The sequence below is a fragment of the Aegilops tauschii genome, chromosome 5 (genome assembly GCF_002575655.3).
Source record: "Aegilops tauschii subsp. strangulata cultivar AL8/78 chromosome 5, Aet v6.0, whole genome shotgun sequence".
Taxonomy (NCBI): Eukaryota; Viridiplantae; Streptophyta; class Magnoliopsida; order Poales; family Poaceae; genus Aegilops; species Aegilops tauschii.
The window spans coordinates 533,964,385-533,978,538 of record NC_053039.3 but is presented as its reverse complement, the minus strand read 5'-3'; the positions used below and the strand labels follow the sequence as shown (position 1 = coordinate 533,978,538).

The following is a 14,154-nucleotide window of genomic DNA, read 5'->3' as shown; positions in this document are numbered from 1 at the left end:
TTGTTTAACTTATGTCTGTTCTAAGATATTGTTGCTTCCGTTGACGCTGCTATCTTGAGCTTTTGTATTCAAGCCCTCGAGCATGTATGTTGCGGCCAGGATCGATACTATGTGGATGCTAGCGGAGATATTAGATTTGGATAGTGAAAATCCTGGGGAATTACAGTACAAGAGCTGGCGGAGGCCGTCGAGGGGCCATTGCGACTCTACCTGGTGCACAAGGAGAATGACCTACTGGCCGCTGATGAGATGATGGAGCCCATCCCTTCCGTCGGTCTTAGTTTGCTGACGGACATCGACGAGGCTGACAAGCTCTGGGCGGTTCTACACACCTCGGGCCTCTTCCTAGTGAGCATATCCACCTTAGTGTCTAAATTCAAAATTTTAACATTTGCTGAAATTAGTTTATAAACTATTCAAGTTTTGCTGAAATTGTATACAGGTGGCCAATGATGGAATTGAGGAGTCTCTTATGGATGCCAGATGAGTGCGTCAAGGTACTTCTTCCAGCAAACGTATGAAGAAAAACAAAATTGCAGCAACTTGATAGACGACAAGCGCTTCAAGGTGGAAGGCCGTGGAAATGACAAAGTGGTAACCCAGGATCAGGGCCTCAGCTAGAACGACCGGTGGCATCTGAGAGTGGAGCCAGAAGATGACAGGACTTACGCTAAGTGGCTCACTCACCCGGAATCTTTCAGGTTAATTACCTACAACCTTACCTTAATTCAGTGTTGTTTTACATTTCTAATACACTCTCTACGTTCCAACAAGTAAGGTGTATTTTTGTAAACTTCTCATGATGATGTAGTTTTTTTTGGTTGCTTGTGATGTAGTTTGTGAAATTTATTGATTAATTGCTTCTTTAGAAGATATATAGATTTTTTGAAGAAAAAAAGATGTTCACGGTGAATTCACAGAAACTGAATAAATAAATCAAAAGCTTTGATTGACTACACTATTCTACATGGGTGTGCTACATGAGTACCCATGAAGAACCAAGAGGAAGAGACCTTATCTTGTGACAAATGGCCAAGCTCCTGGACCATGATTAGGATTACTTCGTCAACCAAATATAAAACAACGCTTCTGGGTTTGCTAAATCCAACTACTACCCTCCATGTTTGAGATCTGACCTAGTTTTGGGCATGAGGCCCCACTCTGATGGTGATATCCTTACCATTCTTTTTGCCGATGACGATCTCGGTGGCTTGCCAGTTAACAGAGATAGGAAATGATACAATGTTGTACCAAACCGTATAAGTTAGTCATTAAGTTAGCAAACTAAATGGATTACAAGATATGATGAAGCTAATAAGTGCTTGCTCTCTTGAATAATCTATAATAACCAGTGTTGTATTTTCGACAAAGGGTGGATCTTATTAACTCAAAATGGGCATCAAGAAGATACATCGCACAATGAAGACACACCCGACCTCCACGTAGCTAGGATGCACACATCATCAACTCACACACACACGCAAAAACATGTCGGCAACTAGCAAAGTCATATAGGACAAAAACTATGTGTAAGCGAAAAAAAAGACCTAAAGCGGTCACGGTCGGCAAACTACAATAATGAACATATTCGCACCAACCATCTCATGACGCCGCATAGACGACGAGGTTCACCAATAGCAATGCCTTCAAGAAGAAAGTGACACTCAAGCCCCGCTGTTACCAGATCCAACCACAAGGCGAGATTCTAAGTTTTCACCCCGAAGAATCAGCCCGAGCAATGCCTTCATCGGGGTAATGATGTAAGAAAAACATCGTCATTGACAAGTATAACCACTCGGTTATGACCTAGGCTTTCGCCCCGGAGTTCGAGACTAGGTGCTTGAGTAGCACCACCATCGGACTCACATGAGCTGCCGCCGTCACTTCTCCACGATCCTAACAGTTACATGCGATGCGATCTCTACCACTGTACAACCATCCCTCTGTGTCAAGTCTCCGTCCATAATTTGTATCTCACCACCGAAGTCAACCATTAGATCAAGAGAGATGAACCCTCTGAAGACCTTTAGATGACTGTAGCCGTAGGAAGTCGCTACAGTACAGCCTATAGTAACCACCATCCGACCGATCGTATCTGGATCACCACCACCAAGTCGTGGACAGTAGCGTCACCGGCCGACCACTGCACATACGGAAGGCCAGTACGTCGCCGCCACGGCCTACATCCAGTAGAGAGCCTGCCGCACATTGGGCACCCCGATGCCAAATCCAATCGGATCTGGCCGGAGATAGGCCCGCACACAATGCCCCTGTCAGCTCTGCAACCTCGCTGGCCACCATGGCCAGAGCCCTCCGCACCATGCACCAACAGCCTCACCGCCCCCTAGAGGGCCACCGCTGCTTGCGCGAGCGTGCATCTACGCTGCCCCAACCGGCGCACTGGCTAGAGCGGCACGTCCCCGCTTGCCAGCACCGCGCAAGTTGGGAATGTCACTCAGGCCGGCAAGGAACCACAATCGAACCGCGGAGCCTCACCTTCCCACGCTATGACCCGCCGCTGAGCTCCGAGTCCGATAGAACCAGCCTCTCTGCGCCTTCAGATGTTCCCGCCGCCGCCAACACCGAATGGGCTTTGCCCGGCGACACCCTCCGGCGGTGGTGAGGAGAGAGGAGGTGCTAGTGGAGGCCCTCGGTTACCGGATGGGAGCGCCCTGACGTGACTTGTTCAGTGAGAACTGTCCCGTATAAAAAAGGATCAAACACTGTTCTTTCATTGAGTTGTATGCAAATTAAATATTTGACGCATTTTTCGACGAAGAGTGACTTTTATTGGCTCAAAATGAAGCATTGAGATGATACAAATAAAAAGATCACACATCCGGTCTCTGCATAGTTAGGATGGACATAGTTAACCACAACGCACTCATACAAAAAGCACACCCGCAAAAAGCAAAGTCATATAAAACCAAAGCTATGCGTAGGTGAGTGAAAAAAAAAACCAAGCGGTCAAATCCGTGGTCCGCAAACTACAACAATGATCATATCCGCACCAATCTTCTCATGACACCATACGGACGACGAGATTTTTCAACAATAACCCCTTCAGAAAGGGAGCGAAACTCAAGCATCGCCGTCACCGTATCCAACCACTAAGGTCGGAGTCTAGATTTTCACCCCTGAAGAATCAATACGAGCATTGGGTGCTCGAGTAGCACCACCATCAAGTCACTCAAGTGTTGTCATCATCACTTTTCCTCGTACTAGCAGCTACATGTGATGCTACTGCCGCTGCACAATCATCCCTCTACATCAAGTCGTCGTCCATAATTTGCATCTCACGCCAAAGCCAACCATTGGATCTTGTGTGCATCGCTCTACATGTGTGCATCCCTCTGCACAACCGTCATATGCAACTTAAATATTTGACGCGTGCAGATGATGAGCCCGGTTCATAGGTTGGAGACGAATGCCGAGAAGGAGAGTCTTTCACTGGCCATGCCTTGTAAGGTGGATGAGGAAACGGAGCTGAAGCCGGCGCCTGGTTTGCTGGATGACAAACGACCACCAAGATATAGGAAAATCAAGACCAAGCATTTCGTTCTTTTTTCTCGATTGAAAGTTTTCTAGTTGGGCACTTTGAACATTATATTTTCGTCAAGGAAAGAGATTAATCAAGACCCTGGAAAAGCAAGGATTTTGATTGCACGTTTTTTCAGATAAAAACAGTCTTCACTGGGAACTCCAACATACTTGTCAGCTATTCGGTGAGCTATAGAAAATCTATGTTAGTCACTGGATTCTTTCATACGACCATGGCATTGCATTCTGACTGAATTTGTGATTCTCTCCCGCCACAAAATGAATTTTAGTCAGTTAAAACAGGCAACAGGGAGCATCTGTGTAACTGGATAAGCTCTGCCTGGAGAACAAGCAACTGCGTAAGTTCATCTGAAATAACAACAGTTGGACATCCTTTACTGCCTTTTTCAAACAAATAAATACACTCTAGTCGTTACAGTGTACGATATGCAATGCACCCTGCACTAATACTCTCTCCGTCTCAAAATAAGTGTCTCAACCTTAATATAACTTTACATTAAAATTATTGCAAAATTTAAACACTTATTTTGAGACGGAGGGAGTATTATACAACAACTGCTTTACACTCTCAAGACTGCTCCAGCCATGCACCAGTTTGTTTCTGTTGGCCGCCTTCTTTCCTCTCTCGCTTGTTTTGGTGGACTCGGTACGTGCTGCTGCTGGTTGATATAATGGACACACAGGCCAACAAGAACAGAGGAAAAACAGAGCAACAGGACCCGGCTGTGTTCCAGCCAACCAATTCAATGCCTCCTTCCTTTTTCACTAAGAGTGAACTAGCAACACACTCGGTACGAGAGAATTGCACAACCACCACTTATTGAGGCTAGTGTTGCACAAAACATCTGCTCCCTCCGTTTCATAATGCAGTGCCTATAGATTTTTGCAGAAGTCAAACATTACAAACTTTGACCATATTTATAGAGAAAAGTAGGTACACGTAGAATACCAAATGCACATCATTGAATACATCATGAGTTATATTTTTAGAATATACATGTTTAGTATTGTAGATTTAGACAGTTTTCTCTATACACTTGGTCAAAGTTGGCAAAGTTTGACTTTTATAAAAATCTATAGACACTACATTGTGGAATTGGGGAAGTACTATACAGGTTTGTTGCGAGAAACATCATATATTGGTGTAATACATTAAGATAGGTCTAATCTAGTGTCTAGAAACATTGACATAATTTCAGACAAATAGGTCCCGCTTGTGAGGGTAGTTTCAACTGGCCGATGCAAACGAACGTGATTTTTGTTCGCTTGTTGCTTGTTGCTTGTTTGGGTTAGCCGAGCATGCACGTGTGTCCGGTTTTTTATTTGGTCCGGTCGGTGCGCCCATTATGGCCGACGCATTTGTCCGCGCCCTCATCCTACTGAGCCACACCGGCGGCATGCTGACTCTCCCGCACAATGCCCTGCCACCACCTATGTCTAGGTGGCTGCGGACGGTGCCGGCGCGGGCGCATGCGGTGCCAATGGCGATGGCGGTGGCAGTGGCAGTGGTTGGCTGGTTGCGGTGGCGGTGTGACAGTTGGTGGATGCGGCCACGGGGGCTAGTGTGGTGGCGAATCGACCGAGAGTGGGCAGCGACGGCGAGGGCCATGAGGCCGGTGTGTTGTGGTGAAGACGAGGTTGGGGTGCTAGTGTCGAGGAGGAGGGTCCTGAGAGGACAAGGGAAGGGTACCGCGGGCCTCCATAGCGCGTTCACCCGGGAGCAAACTCGGTCTAAATTTGGGCTGGAAATAGATCATCATGGACAAAAATGTTAAAACCCGTTCGTTTGCGTGTGTGTATTGGGTCGTGTTTTGTGTCCATGCACATTTAAACGGTGTTAGAATAAATCCGAGGCGCTCCGTCGATCTACCGAGGATCAAGCAATCACACAATCACCGACTAATGCCGAGTATATCACTTCTCCGTCAGACCACTGGTACCCAGTCCGATCCACGTGTCTCTCGCTATCCCGCTGAAATAGGCTTCGATTCTCCGATCTTACACCGTAGCCCCTCCATCAGCTCAGAGCATAGTCATCCATCAGACTCCAGCTCCACCTTCAACATGACTCTATGTAGCTGCGCCGTGCTACCCCGCGCCCTGTTGACTTCAAGCTCCCTTGTGCGCACCATCTTGAATCAACCCCGCGCCATAGTCTGTCGAAGCCGCACAAGCCCTCAGGCATGCACCACGTGTTTCCACACCCCAGAAGTCGGCCACCATCAACATCACGCTCCTGTGTCGTCGTCGCTGAAATCACCGCCATCTTCTGTCTAACCAACATCAATGTCGATCCATCAGACTGTCCAGTCCGACCCAGCCGAAATTATCCGACTGCAACCATGCTCCACCCTGCGTCGTGTCTGCCCGCACATCCGTGCATTGCCTGACGCCCTGTGTATGCATGATCCTGCCGCGCCGCACTTCAGACTCCTCCAAGCCTTATGCGCGTGTTACCATCCTTAACGCACACGCACCAAGCACTCTTAGCAAACATGACCCACCAGAAAAAATCTCCATGCAAACATGACCCCATGAATACTTCCTGCATAATTTTTCTTGTCGCCATTTGCTAGTAACTTCTGTGTACGCATAGACTTTTTATCCAGAACTTGTCCCCTTTTAGCCTTCTGTGTATCCTTGGCAAAATAGGATCCAAAAAACTCTCAAGATCCACACCAATGCTCCTGGACATCACGCATGCACGTCAGGACTTTGTTTCTCCTTTTTTTTCACAACAAATCCTCGGCTGCATGGTTCTGTACGCACCAGCGCCTGCTAACTTCCTCGATCCCCGATCGCTAGCGCCCGCCTCAGCCTGCCAGCCAGCCTTATCCGGGCCTTGGGCTCCTGCAGCCGCTTGCCTGCTTGCGCACGGCCTACTGCGCCACCTGTGGGGCCACGCCTGGCCTGGGTCTTTGTCCCTGCGTTGCAGCTTCCTGGGCCGCAGCTTGTGCCAAACCAATCGAGTTCAACTCGTTCGATCCGTCTCACCAAACTCTGCTGCCCACACGTTCCGCCGCCGCCGCCGCCGCTTTCGATCAACCGAACCAATCTAGCCGCCCGCTGATGCAACTCACCGATGCTAGTTGCTCCCGATCGCTTTTGATTCGAGCTTCCGTACGGCCTGCTTCCTTATGCTTATCCTGATCTCGTCAACAGCACACCCAACAACCGCCACGGAACAATCACTTCCGCATATCGTTTTTTGCCGAACTCGACGATGATCCATCCTCTAAATCTCATCCGCAGCCTCTTCGAACCTTGCTCATAATATCATTTGTTAGAATAAATCCGAGGCGCTCCGTCGATCTACCGAGGACCAAGCAATCACACAAGCACTACACCGAGATTTGTTAACGAGGTTCACCGATATGGCTACATTCCCGAGGCCTGACTACGGGCGCCCCTCCCCATGACACCGTCACAATACCGCACCCCGGCCGCCCGGGCGCCTGCACACTCCGCCGGCTCCCCCGCGTGCCCGTGCTATTATATTGGCATAGGTTACATCGTGTGTCTACCCTCGCTATATATGAGAGGCCTAGGATACAAGTGTCCTACTTGGACCGACTCCACATCATATATAAAAACAGTACAACTACAAGTCCCACAGTAACCTATATTATACAATAATATTCGACACAACTCTAACAAACGGGAATGGACAAAATGTGTTATGTGTTAAAGTTGGCCTTGATGCCCTTAAAAAGACACCCCGTCTTCCTCTCGATCTCGTCGACAAGCCCCAGTCCACCGCTTCTTCCCACTCCACTCCTCCCAACCTCGCTGGTACTGGTAGCTTCCACTCCATTGCTCCTTTCCACTCGCCTAGTATCCAGCGCACCACCATCAAGATGGCGTATCCCTTAATGCCGGAGGGCGCGACGGCGTTGGAGATCCCCACCGACCGGCCGGCCTTCTACGAGTGTTTCAAGTCTTTTGGTGTCCCCGCGGCCGCGACCGCGTTCCGCCTGGTCACTCCGCCGACGGAGACAAGCGCGTCCCGCCCAGAACGCATCACCATCTACATGCCTCCTTCCCCTCCCGAGATGGTCTACTTCGCCAAGCGCTTCGCGTACGCCTACATCACCCCGGAGACGGCCCCGTGCCGCGCCGACCCGGGGGCCTTCTTCCGCCGGGTCTTCCGCACCCTGGCGCTCGACCTGCCGCAGAGCTTCGAGCTCCTGCCCCCCGGCCACGGCGCTGACGCGACGGTGCGCTTCCGCACGCCCGACGACCGGGAGGCGGCCATGCGCCGGCAGCCTTTCGAGCTCGACGGCGCCACCGTGAAGCTGGTGCGCGAGGGGGAGACCAGTAACTGCTCCCGCGCCAGGAACGACTTCATCGCCCACGTTGCGCTGCACGACTACCCCGTCGAGCAGCGCACCGAGAAGGAGATCGGCGCCAACTGCGGCAGGTTCGGATTCGTCCGCGAGATCGACCCGGCCTGCTTCGCGGCGCCCGATCTCGCCACCGTCCGCGTCGTCCTCCAGCTCGAGGACCCTCGAGAAATCCCCCGCCACGTCCGGATCAGGTACCATGGTGGCTCCACCAGCGTCGTCCCCGTCGAGATCGTCAGGCTTTGGGACCACGCACACTCCTCCGACGCCCATGGACAGTATGTTCCTCTCTTCCAGGCCCCGACCGCGGCGGTTTGACAGATCATCAGTTGGTTGCATTGTGTGCTGCATGAATTTGGCATTCCCAATCCCAGCTAGCAAGTAGCAGTATTATGTAAGGTCTAAGTTCTAAATTAGAGCCGTAGCCGGCTGGAATTGGTCGCAGTAATGTCAGTCAGTTCTCTCCGTAGCTATATTATGCCAGTGCGTCTGTTTAAGCCTTGGTTCATTCTTCATTGTATGATGTCTCGGTGGCGATGCTCGCTTAGTGTCGCTCTAAAAAAATGTGTGGTAGAAGCGACATAAAAATGTAATACCTCATCTTTCTTACGGAATGGATGCGTCTTAGTAGTATAAAACTGCAAATGCTGCATCTGTTGTTAGCAATTTCTGAACGTTTCCGTGAATATGATATGTTATGCCTTTTTTTTGCCAACAGTACCTGGCTGGCAATTTTACCTACTTCCTCCGGTCCAAATTGAAGGACACAACTCTAATGCGTTCTCTCTCCGTTTCAAAATAAGTGTCTTAATTTTATACTAGCTTTAGTACAAATTTATGCTAAGTTTGAAGCAACTCCAACGGCCGACCGAAACGGACGGCGCTTTTGTCCGTTTGGGTCGGCCGCCCGCCCGGCGTCCGCCTTGTTTTAGATTTGGGTCGGCTGTGCGCCTAACGCGCCGACTCATTTCATGTCCGCACGCAATTTTTTAAAGAGGCCCGCAGCCATCGATCATGCCGGCACCATGCCAGCGTCGACATACAATGCCGGCTTCAAAATATCACCACACAGTTCATGCTGGCGCACTCACCAGCGGTCGGCACACATGCCAGCACACACAAAAGGGTGGGACTTGAGTTCGATCACGCCATCGCGGCCCCGTGGTCATGCCAGCACACCTATCGGCATACAAAAAAAGGATGGCGCTCGCCGCCATAGATCACTCGTCGTCGAACTTGAGCATGTCGGCCTGCATCTTCTCGAACCACGGCCTCTTCCTCGGCGACACGGTGTTAAGATCCATCTTCATGATCTTCACCCCGGTCATCATGCTTGCGAGAGCCAATTCTTTCGCCTTGGTCTTGGCGTTGGCGGCCTCGATCTCTAGCATCTTGACTTGCTTCTCCGCCTCCATCTCAAGCATCTTGGCTTGCTTCTCCGCGTCCATCTTAAGCCTCCTCCTTTGGATCTTCATGAAGGCGTTCATTTGCTCTTCTTTGTAATGCCGGCGCTCCTCCTCCCTTGAGTCCTTCTTACTCATCATGCTCTCCACGCTTGCGATCAAGGCGTTCGAGCCGCATCCCGCTTGTCCTCCTTCTTGGAGTTGGTCTTCCCCCGCGGTCGTGCCTTCTCGCCGTCCCCAACCTCCTCCACGGCTTGCATCCCCCCACGCGACTTAAGGGCGGCATATTGCGCCTTGAACTTCTCCTCGTCTTTGATGACCCTAAAGCAATGGGAGAGGTTGAAGCACTTGCCATTGTGTTGGACCTTGAATGCCTCCAAAGCTTGAAATGCCTACAAATGTATTTCATGCAGGCATATTGGCAAATGGTACGCAAAATGAACACGCTAGCATAAACGGAATGACACAAAAGAGGGCGGCTTGCTAGCATACCAAGTCTTGCATGCTGATGCCGCTCACGGGGCGGGCCTTGACGCTCTCAAGAGTGGCACAAAACGTGTGGCACTCTTGTTACATCACCCTCCATCGCTTCGAAATGGACACCCACCCGCGCATGCTTACTATTTGGTACGACGGAAACTTCTTGCGCTCATGGAACTCATGGTGGACATGAATCCAAAAAGTTGAATGCTTTTGTTCGGCGCCCGTCTTGGGGTCTTGCCCAATGTCTCTCCAACACTCACAAAGAAGCTTGTCCTCGGCCGCCGTGTATGCCTTGGTCCGCTTGCTCTTGCGCTTCGGCTTCGCCCCGGTGGCTTGGTTGGCGAGCTCGTCCTCGAACAAAGGCTCCCCTTCGATGTCGCACTCATCCTCTTCCTCTTGCCTGTAGTCCTCCGGAAACTCGTGGTCGAGTGGGAAGTTGTCCAGGTCCAGGCCGACCTGATCACGCATGAAGGCCGCCTGATCTTGATCAAAGGTGGACGGCGTGAACGCCCCTCGGCCGTCCTGGCTTTCTGTCTCGTCGGGATCGTAGCCAGCGGCCGGCGCACCACCCTCGAAGATCATGTTCTGCATGTAGTTGTCGTCGCCGGAGGCCGGCATTCCGTCGAACAGGTTGCGTGTGCCCAGCAGCACATCGGTTGGCATCTGCCGCGTGCATTTCCTCGCGCCTCCGGATGACGAGCCACCAGCCACCGGTGTGGCGTTGAGGTCGATGGGCGTGGGCGCGGGCGTGGAAGGCACCACCACGCTCACCTCGGGCGAGCACTCCCCGGAGAGGCGGGAGGCCTGTGGGTAGACGTGGAAGCCGGGCATCGGGGTGCAAGCCGACGCGCGGGGCGAGTCGGGCAGCACCATCCGAGGGAACGTGGATGAGCCGGTGCTGGCCGCGGCCATGGTGGCGTTGACGAGGCCGTGGTGGCTAGGGTTTAACCCTAGCATGTAGAGCGCCTCCCTCATTGCCGCCGCGACACGGGCGTTGGTGACCTCCTGCTGCGTGGTGGCGGAGACCGCGGCCGCCGCGATGGCTTCATCCCTCGTGTCCGCCGCGTGCCTCCGGCCCTTCCTCTTGGCCGACTCCCTTGCCCGCTGTGCGGCCGTCAGCGTCTTCTTCGGCTTGGACACGGCGGCGATCTTGCGGGGAGGGGAGGCTTGCCTTTGCCGGAGGGGGCGGTCGTCATGCCGAACGAGGCGAGGGAGGCGAGGCCGGCGGCGGCGTCGAGGTCGTCGTCCATGGCGGGGGGGGGGGGGGGAGGGAAATGGTGGAGGCTGCCATCAACGAGCGGGCCCGGAGGGAGAAGAAGGCGCGTGCGTCCGTCTCGTGTCCGCGCCGACGCAAATCTTGCTCAAAAATGGGTCGGGAATGGGTCGGCAGGCGGACGCCAAGCGGACGCGCGTCCGTTTGGGTCGGCGCATTGGGCCGACTTTTGTGTCCGCGCTGACCCAAATGGACGGACGAAATAGATCGCCTGTTGAAGTTGCTCTTAAGACACTTATTTTGGGACGGAGGGAGTACAACTTTAGTACAAACTTCACTAGCAGCGTCAATTAATATGAATCGGAGGAAGTATATATATGTTCTTGTTGGTCAGCAGGGTTTGAAACCCAATTTTCTCTCTTCTGAAAATATATTCATATGCAACACTCCTGCCAATGTTTAAAAATGTTGTGATTCAGATTACCGGTTAAAATTTAGTGAACAAACTGAGTACACAAAGGACAGCCCAATCTTGAAGGGAGCAACTGGCTCACACCTTGATTCTTTAGTCCTGCAGCTGAGAAATGTGTAGCATATGCCATTTCTAACCGGTTCCACTCCATTTTCACCCTACATGTTTGATGTTTAATTCAGATTTTGCTTACATCCTGACGAGTTACCTTTTCAACTATTATTTCCATGGGTGCGGTGTTGTATTTGACTCTCTGAAGTTCTTTTATCTCACCCTTTCTGAATGTTGAGGGACAAATCTTGAGGACCAGCATGTTCACAGAGCCAAAACTGTTTAAAACAACCGAGTGTTTTGCACGGTGCGGGTGACAGTGTTGCAGGCTGCAGCCGTCGCGCAGTAGGCGTACCTTCTAAACACTAGATTAGACCTATCTGCAATGTATTACACCAATATATGGTATTTCTCGCAACAAACCTGTATAGTAGGTGTTTTGTGCAACACTAGCCCAAATAAGTGGTGGTTTGTGCAATTCCCTACGTCAGATTAGTACAAGGCACGCCTAACCTGGCGGCGCCGGCAGCCCTAAACGTACCACCTCTACTTCCACGAACACCGCCGGAGGGCCCCTGCTTGGGGCAGGCCTACTGCGACAGACCAAGGACGGTAGCCGTGACTCGCCCACGCCCGCCTCTGTTGACGCCCACAAGATGCTAGTCCGTTTGCCCGGCCAAGGCTCCTCCACGCCCACAAGGTACGGATTCGTCACTCTGAATGAGCAATTGTGGATGGCTCGGATGCGTTTTGTTTTTGCAACAACATTGTATGTTCATCGTTCGACGATAAGTTCAAGGATGAGGGATTTGTGGTTCCTACTTTGGTCGTCAATGAGCACATCTCAAGCAAACGGACAATGTTTAGGGGATCGATCCCGAGCGATGCTCTGGGGTTGAATCGTAACAGAGAAAGTGGGCATTGCCTACTCTACAACGATTATTTCAAGCTCGATCACCCACTATTCCCTCCCAATCTTTTTCGTCAACGCTTCCGCATGGCCAGACATGTGTTCAACCGTCTCCGAGAGGGACTGATGGGGTATGATGATTACTTCAAATACAAGCCTGATGCCATTGAAAAGTTTGGCTTCTCCTTTTATCAGAAATGTGCCGAGGTTGCTCGAATCCTTGCACGGTCATACTTGAAGCTGTGGCATCACAAGATCTTTGAATTTGGCACTCTTTTTGGGCATGGCAGGTTCTCACAATGATATCAACATGCTTCAGCGTTCTTAGGTGTTCACTGGGCTTTCGGTACGCCAATCCCCAGATGTCAACTTTGAGGTCAATGACCACCAATACAACAAGGGATACTACCTAGCTGATGGTATCTATCCTCAATGGTCCATGATTGTCAAGACAAGCGCGTAGGAGAGAAGAAGGTTAGGTTTGCCCAAGAACAAGAGAGTAATAGGAATAATGTGGAGCATGTTTGGTGTGCTCCAATCTTGATGGGCTATTTTTAGGCATCCTGCTAGAACATGGAGCACTCAGAAGATGTGGGAGGTGATGATATGTTGTGTGATCATGCACAGCATGATCATAGAGGATGAGTGTGATGACAGCCTCTTTGACCAAGGGTGGGATTTCTAGGGTGAAAACACTGAGCGTGGGTATGGACGACAATGTATGCATAGTTCACCCAATTTTATTAAGAAATGCGTGATTGGAAAACTCATTCAATTTCAAAATGATTTGGTTGAGTATATGTGGACTCATGTAGGAGATCAAGAGATGCATTTGCTCTTTTTTTCCCAACGTATTTTGCTACAATTTTAAATCCATTTGGTTGTAAACTATGCAATTTTTATTTATTGCGTTGTAATAAAAACTATGTGATTTGTTTTTTAATTCGTGTGCAATGTTCCATTTTTTATTTTCATTTGATATATGTATAGAATGTCAAAATTGGCAAAAAAAACGACTTAGGCGGACCAAATGGGTCACCGGTTGGGCGCACTGCCAAGATTGGCGCGGACACTGGCCAAACTGGCAAACCATACAGACAAAAAATGAACAAAAAGTGTGTCCGTTTGCGTCCCTGTGTTGGAGTTTCCCCAAGGTTTGGGGAATGACTCAACACGAGGAGTGGAGGTGTGTAAGGGCATCTCCAATGTCATCCATCAAACCATCATCCATGCCTGCGTGGTTCAGACACTTTGTGTCCTTTGACGCCATTTCTCAAACACAATGTCATCCATCAAAAGTCACTCCAAAGTTCCTATCGCGGAGAACATAAGATGAAATTGCTTGTAGGGTACAAAACCACCTCAAAGTTATTCTTTCCGATCAATCCATTGAGCTATTCCTATAAGTGTCACAAACAGCCCTAGAGTTCGTAGTAAAATAACACCATATGACACACATCAGTCAACCCTAATGTCACCTAGATACTCCAATGTCACCACAAGTATCGGTGGGTCAATTATACGATATGCATCAAACAACTTCAGATTCATAATATTCAATCCAACATAAAGAACCTCAAAGAGTGCCCCAAGATTTCTACCGGAGAAACAAGGACGAAAATGTGCATCAGCCCCTACGCATAGATTACCCCAATGTCATCTCGGGAATCCCCGAGTTGAGTGCCAAAACATACATCAAGTGAATCAATAGAATACCC

General features: G+C 50.4%; 1 protein-coding gene and 1 pseudogene across 1 annotated transcript; one reads left to right on the top strand and one right to left on the bottom strand.

Annotated features, from left to right (window-relative positions):
• Window positions 1-955: 955 nt before the first annotated feature.
• Window positions 956-3,588, top strand: LOC109784736 (protein SRG1-like; annotated as a pseudogene).
• A 5,877-nt stretch (window positions 3,589-9,465) lies between these two features.
• Window positions 9,466-10,621, bottom strand: LOC109784737 (uncharacterized). The gene is made up of 2 exons (XM_020343335.1): window positions 9,929-10,621; window positions 9,466-9,699 (listed from the first exon to the last, which is right to left on the bottom strand). Exons 1-2 carry the CDS (start codon window positions 10,619-10,621, stop codon window positions 9,466-9,468), a joined length of 927 nt encoding a protein of 308 aa, XP_020198924.1.
• Between the last annotated feature and the right edge of the window lie 3,533 nt (window positions 10,622-14,154).

Bases quoted from the DNA above. Each gene is read 5' to 3' on its own strand.
- LOC109784737 (XM_020343335.1), bottom strand. From the start codon at position 10,621: ATGCCCGGCTTCCACGTCTACCCACAGGCCTCCCGCCTCTCCGGGGAG. The intron at 9,700-9,928 runs GTAAGCATGCGC...ATACATTTGTAG, and splicing joins AGTTTCCGTCGTACCAAATA to GCATTTCAAGCTTTGGAGGC.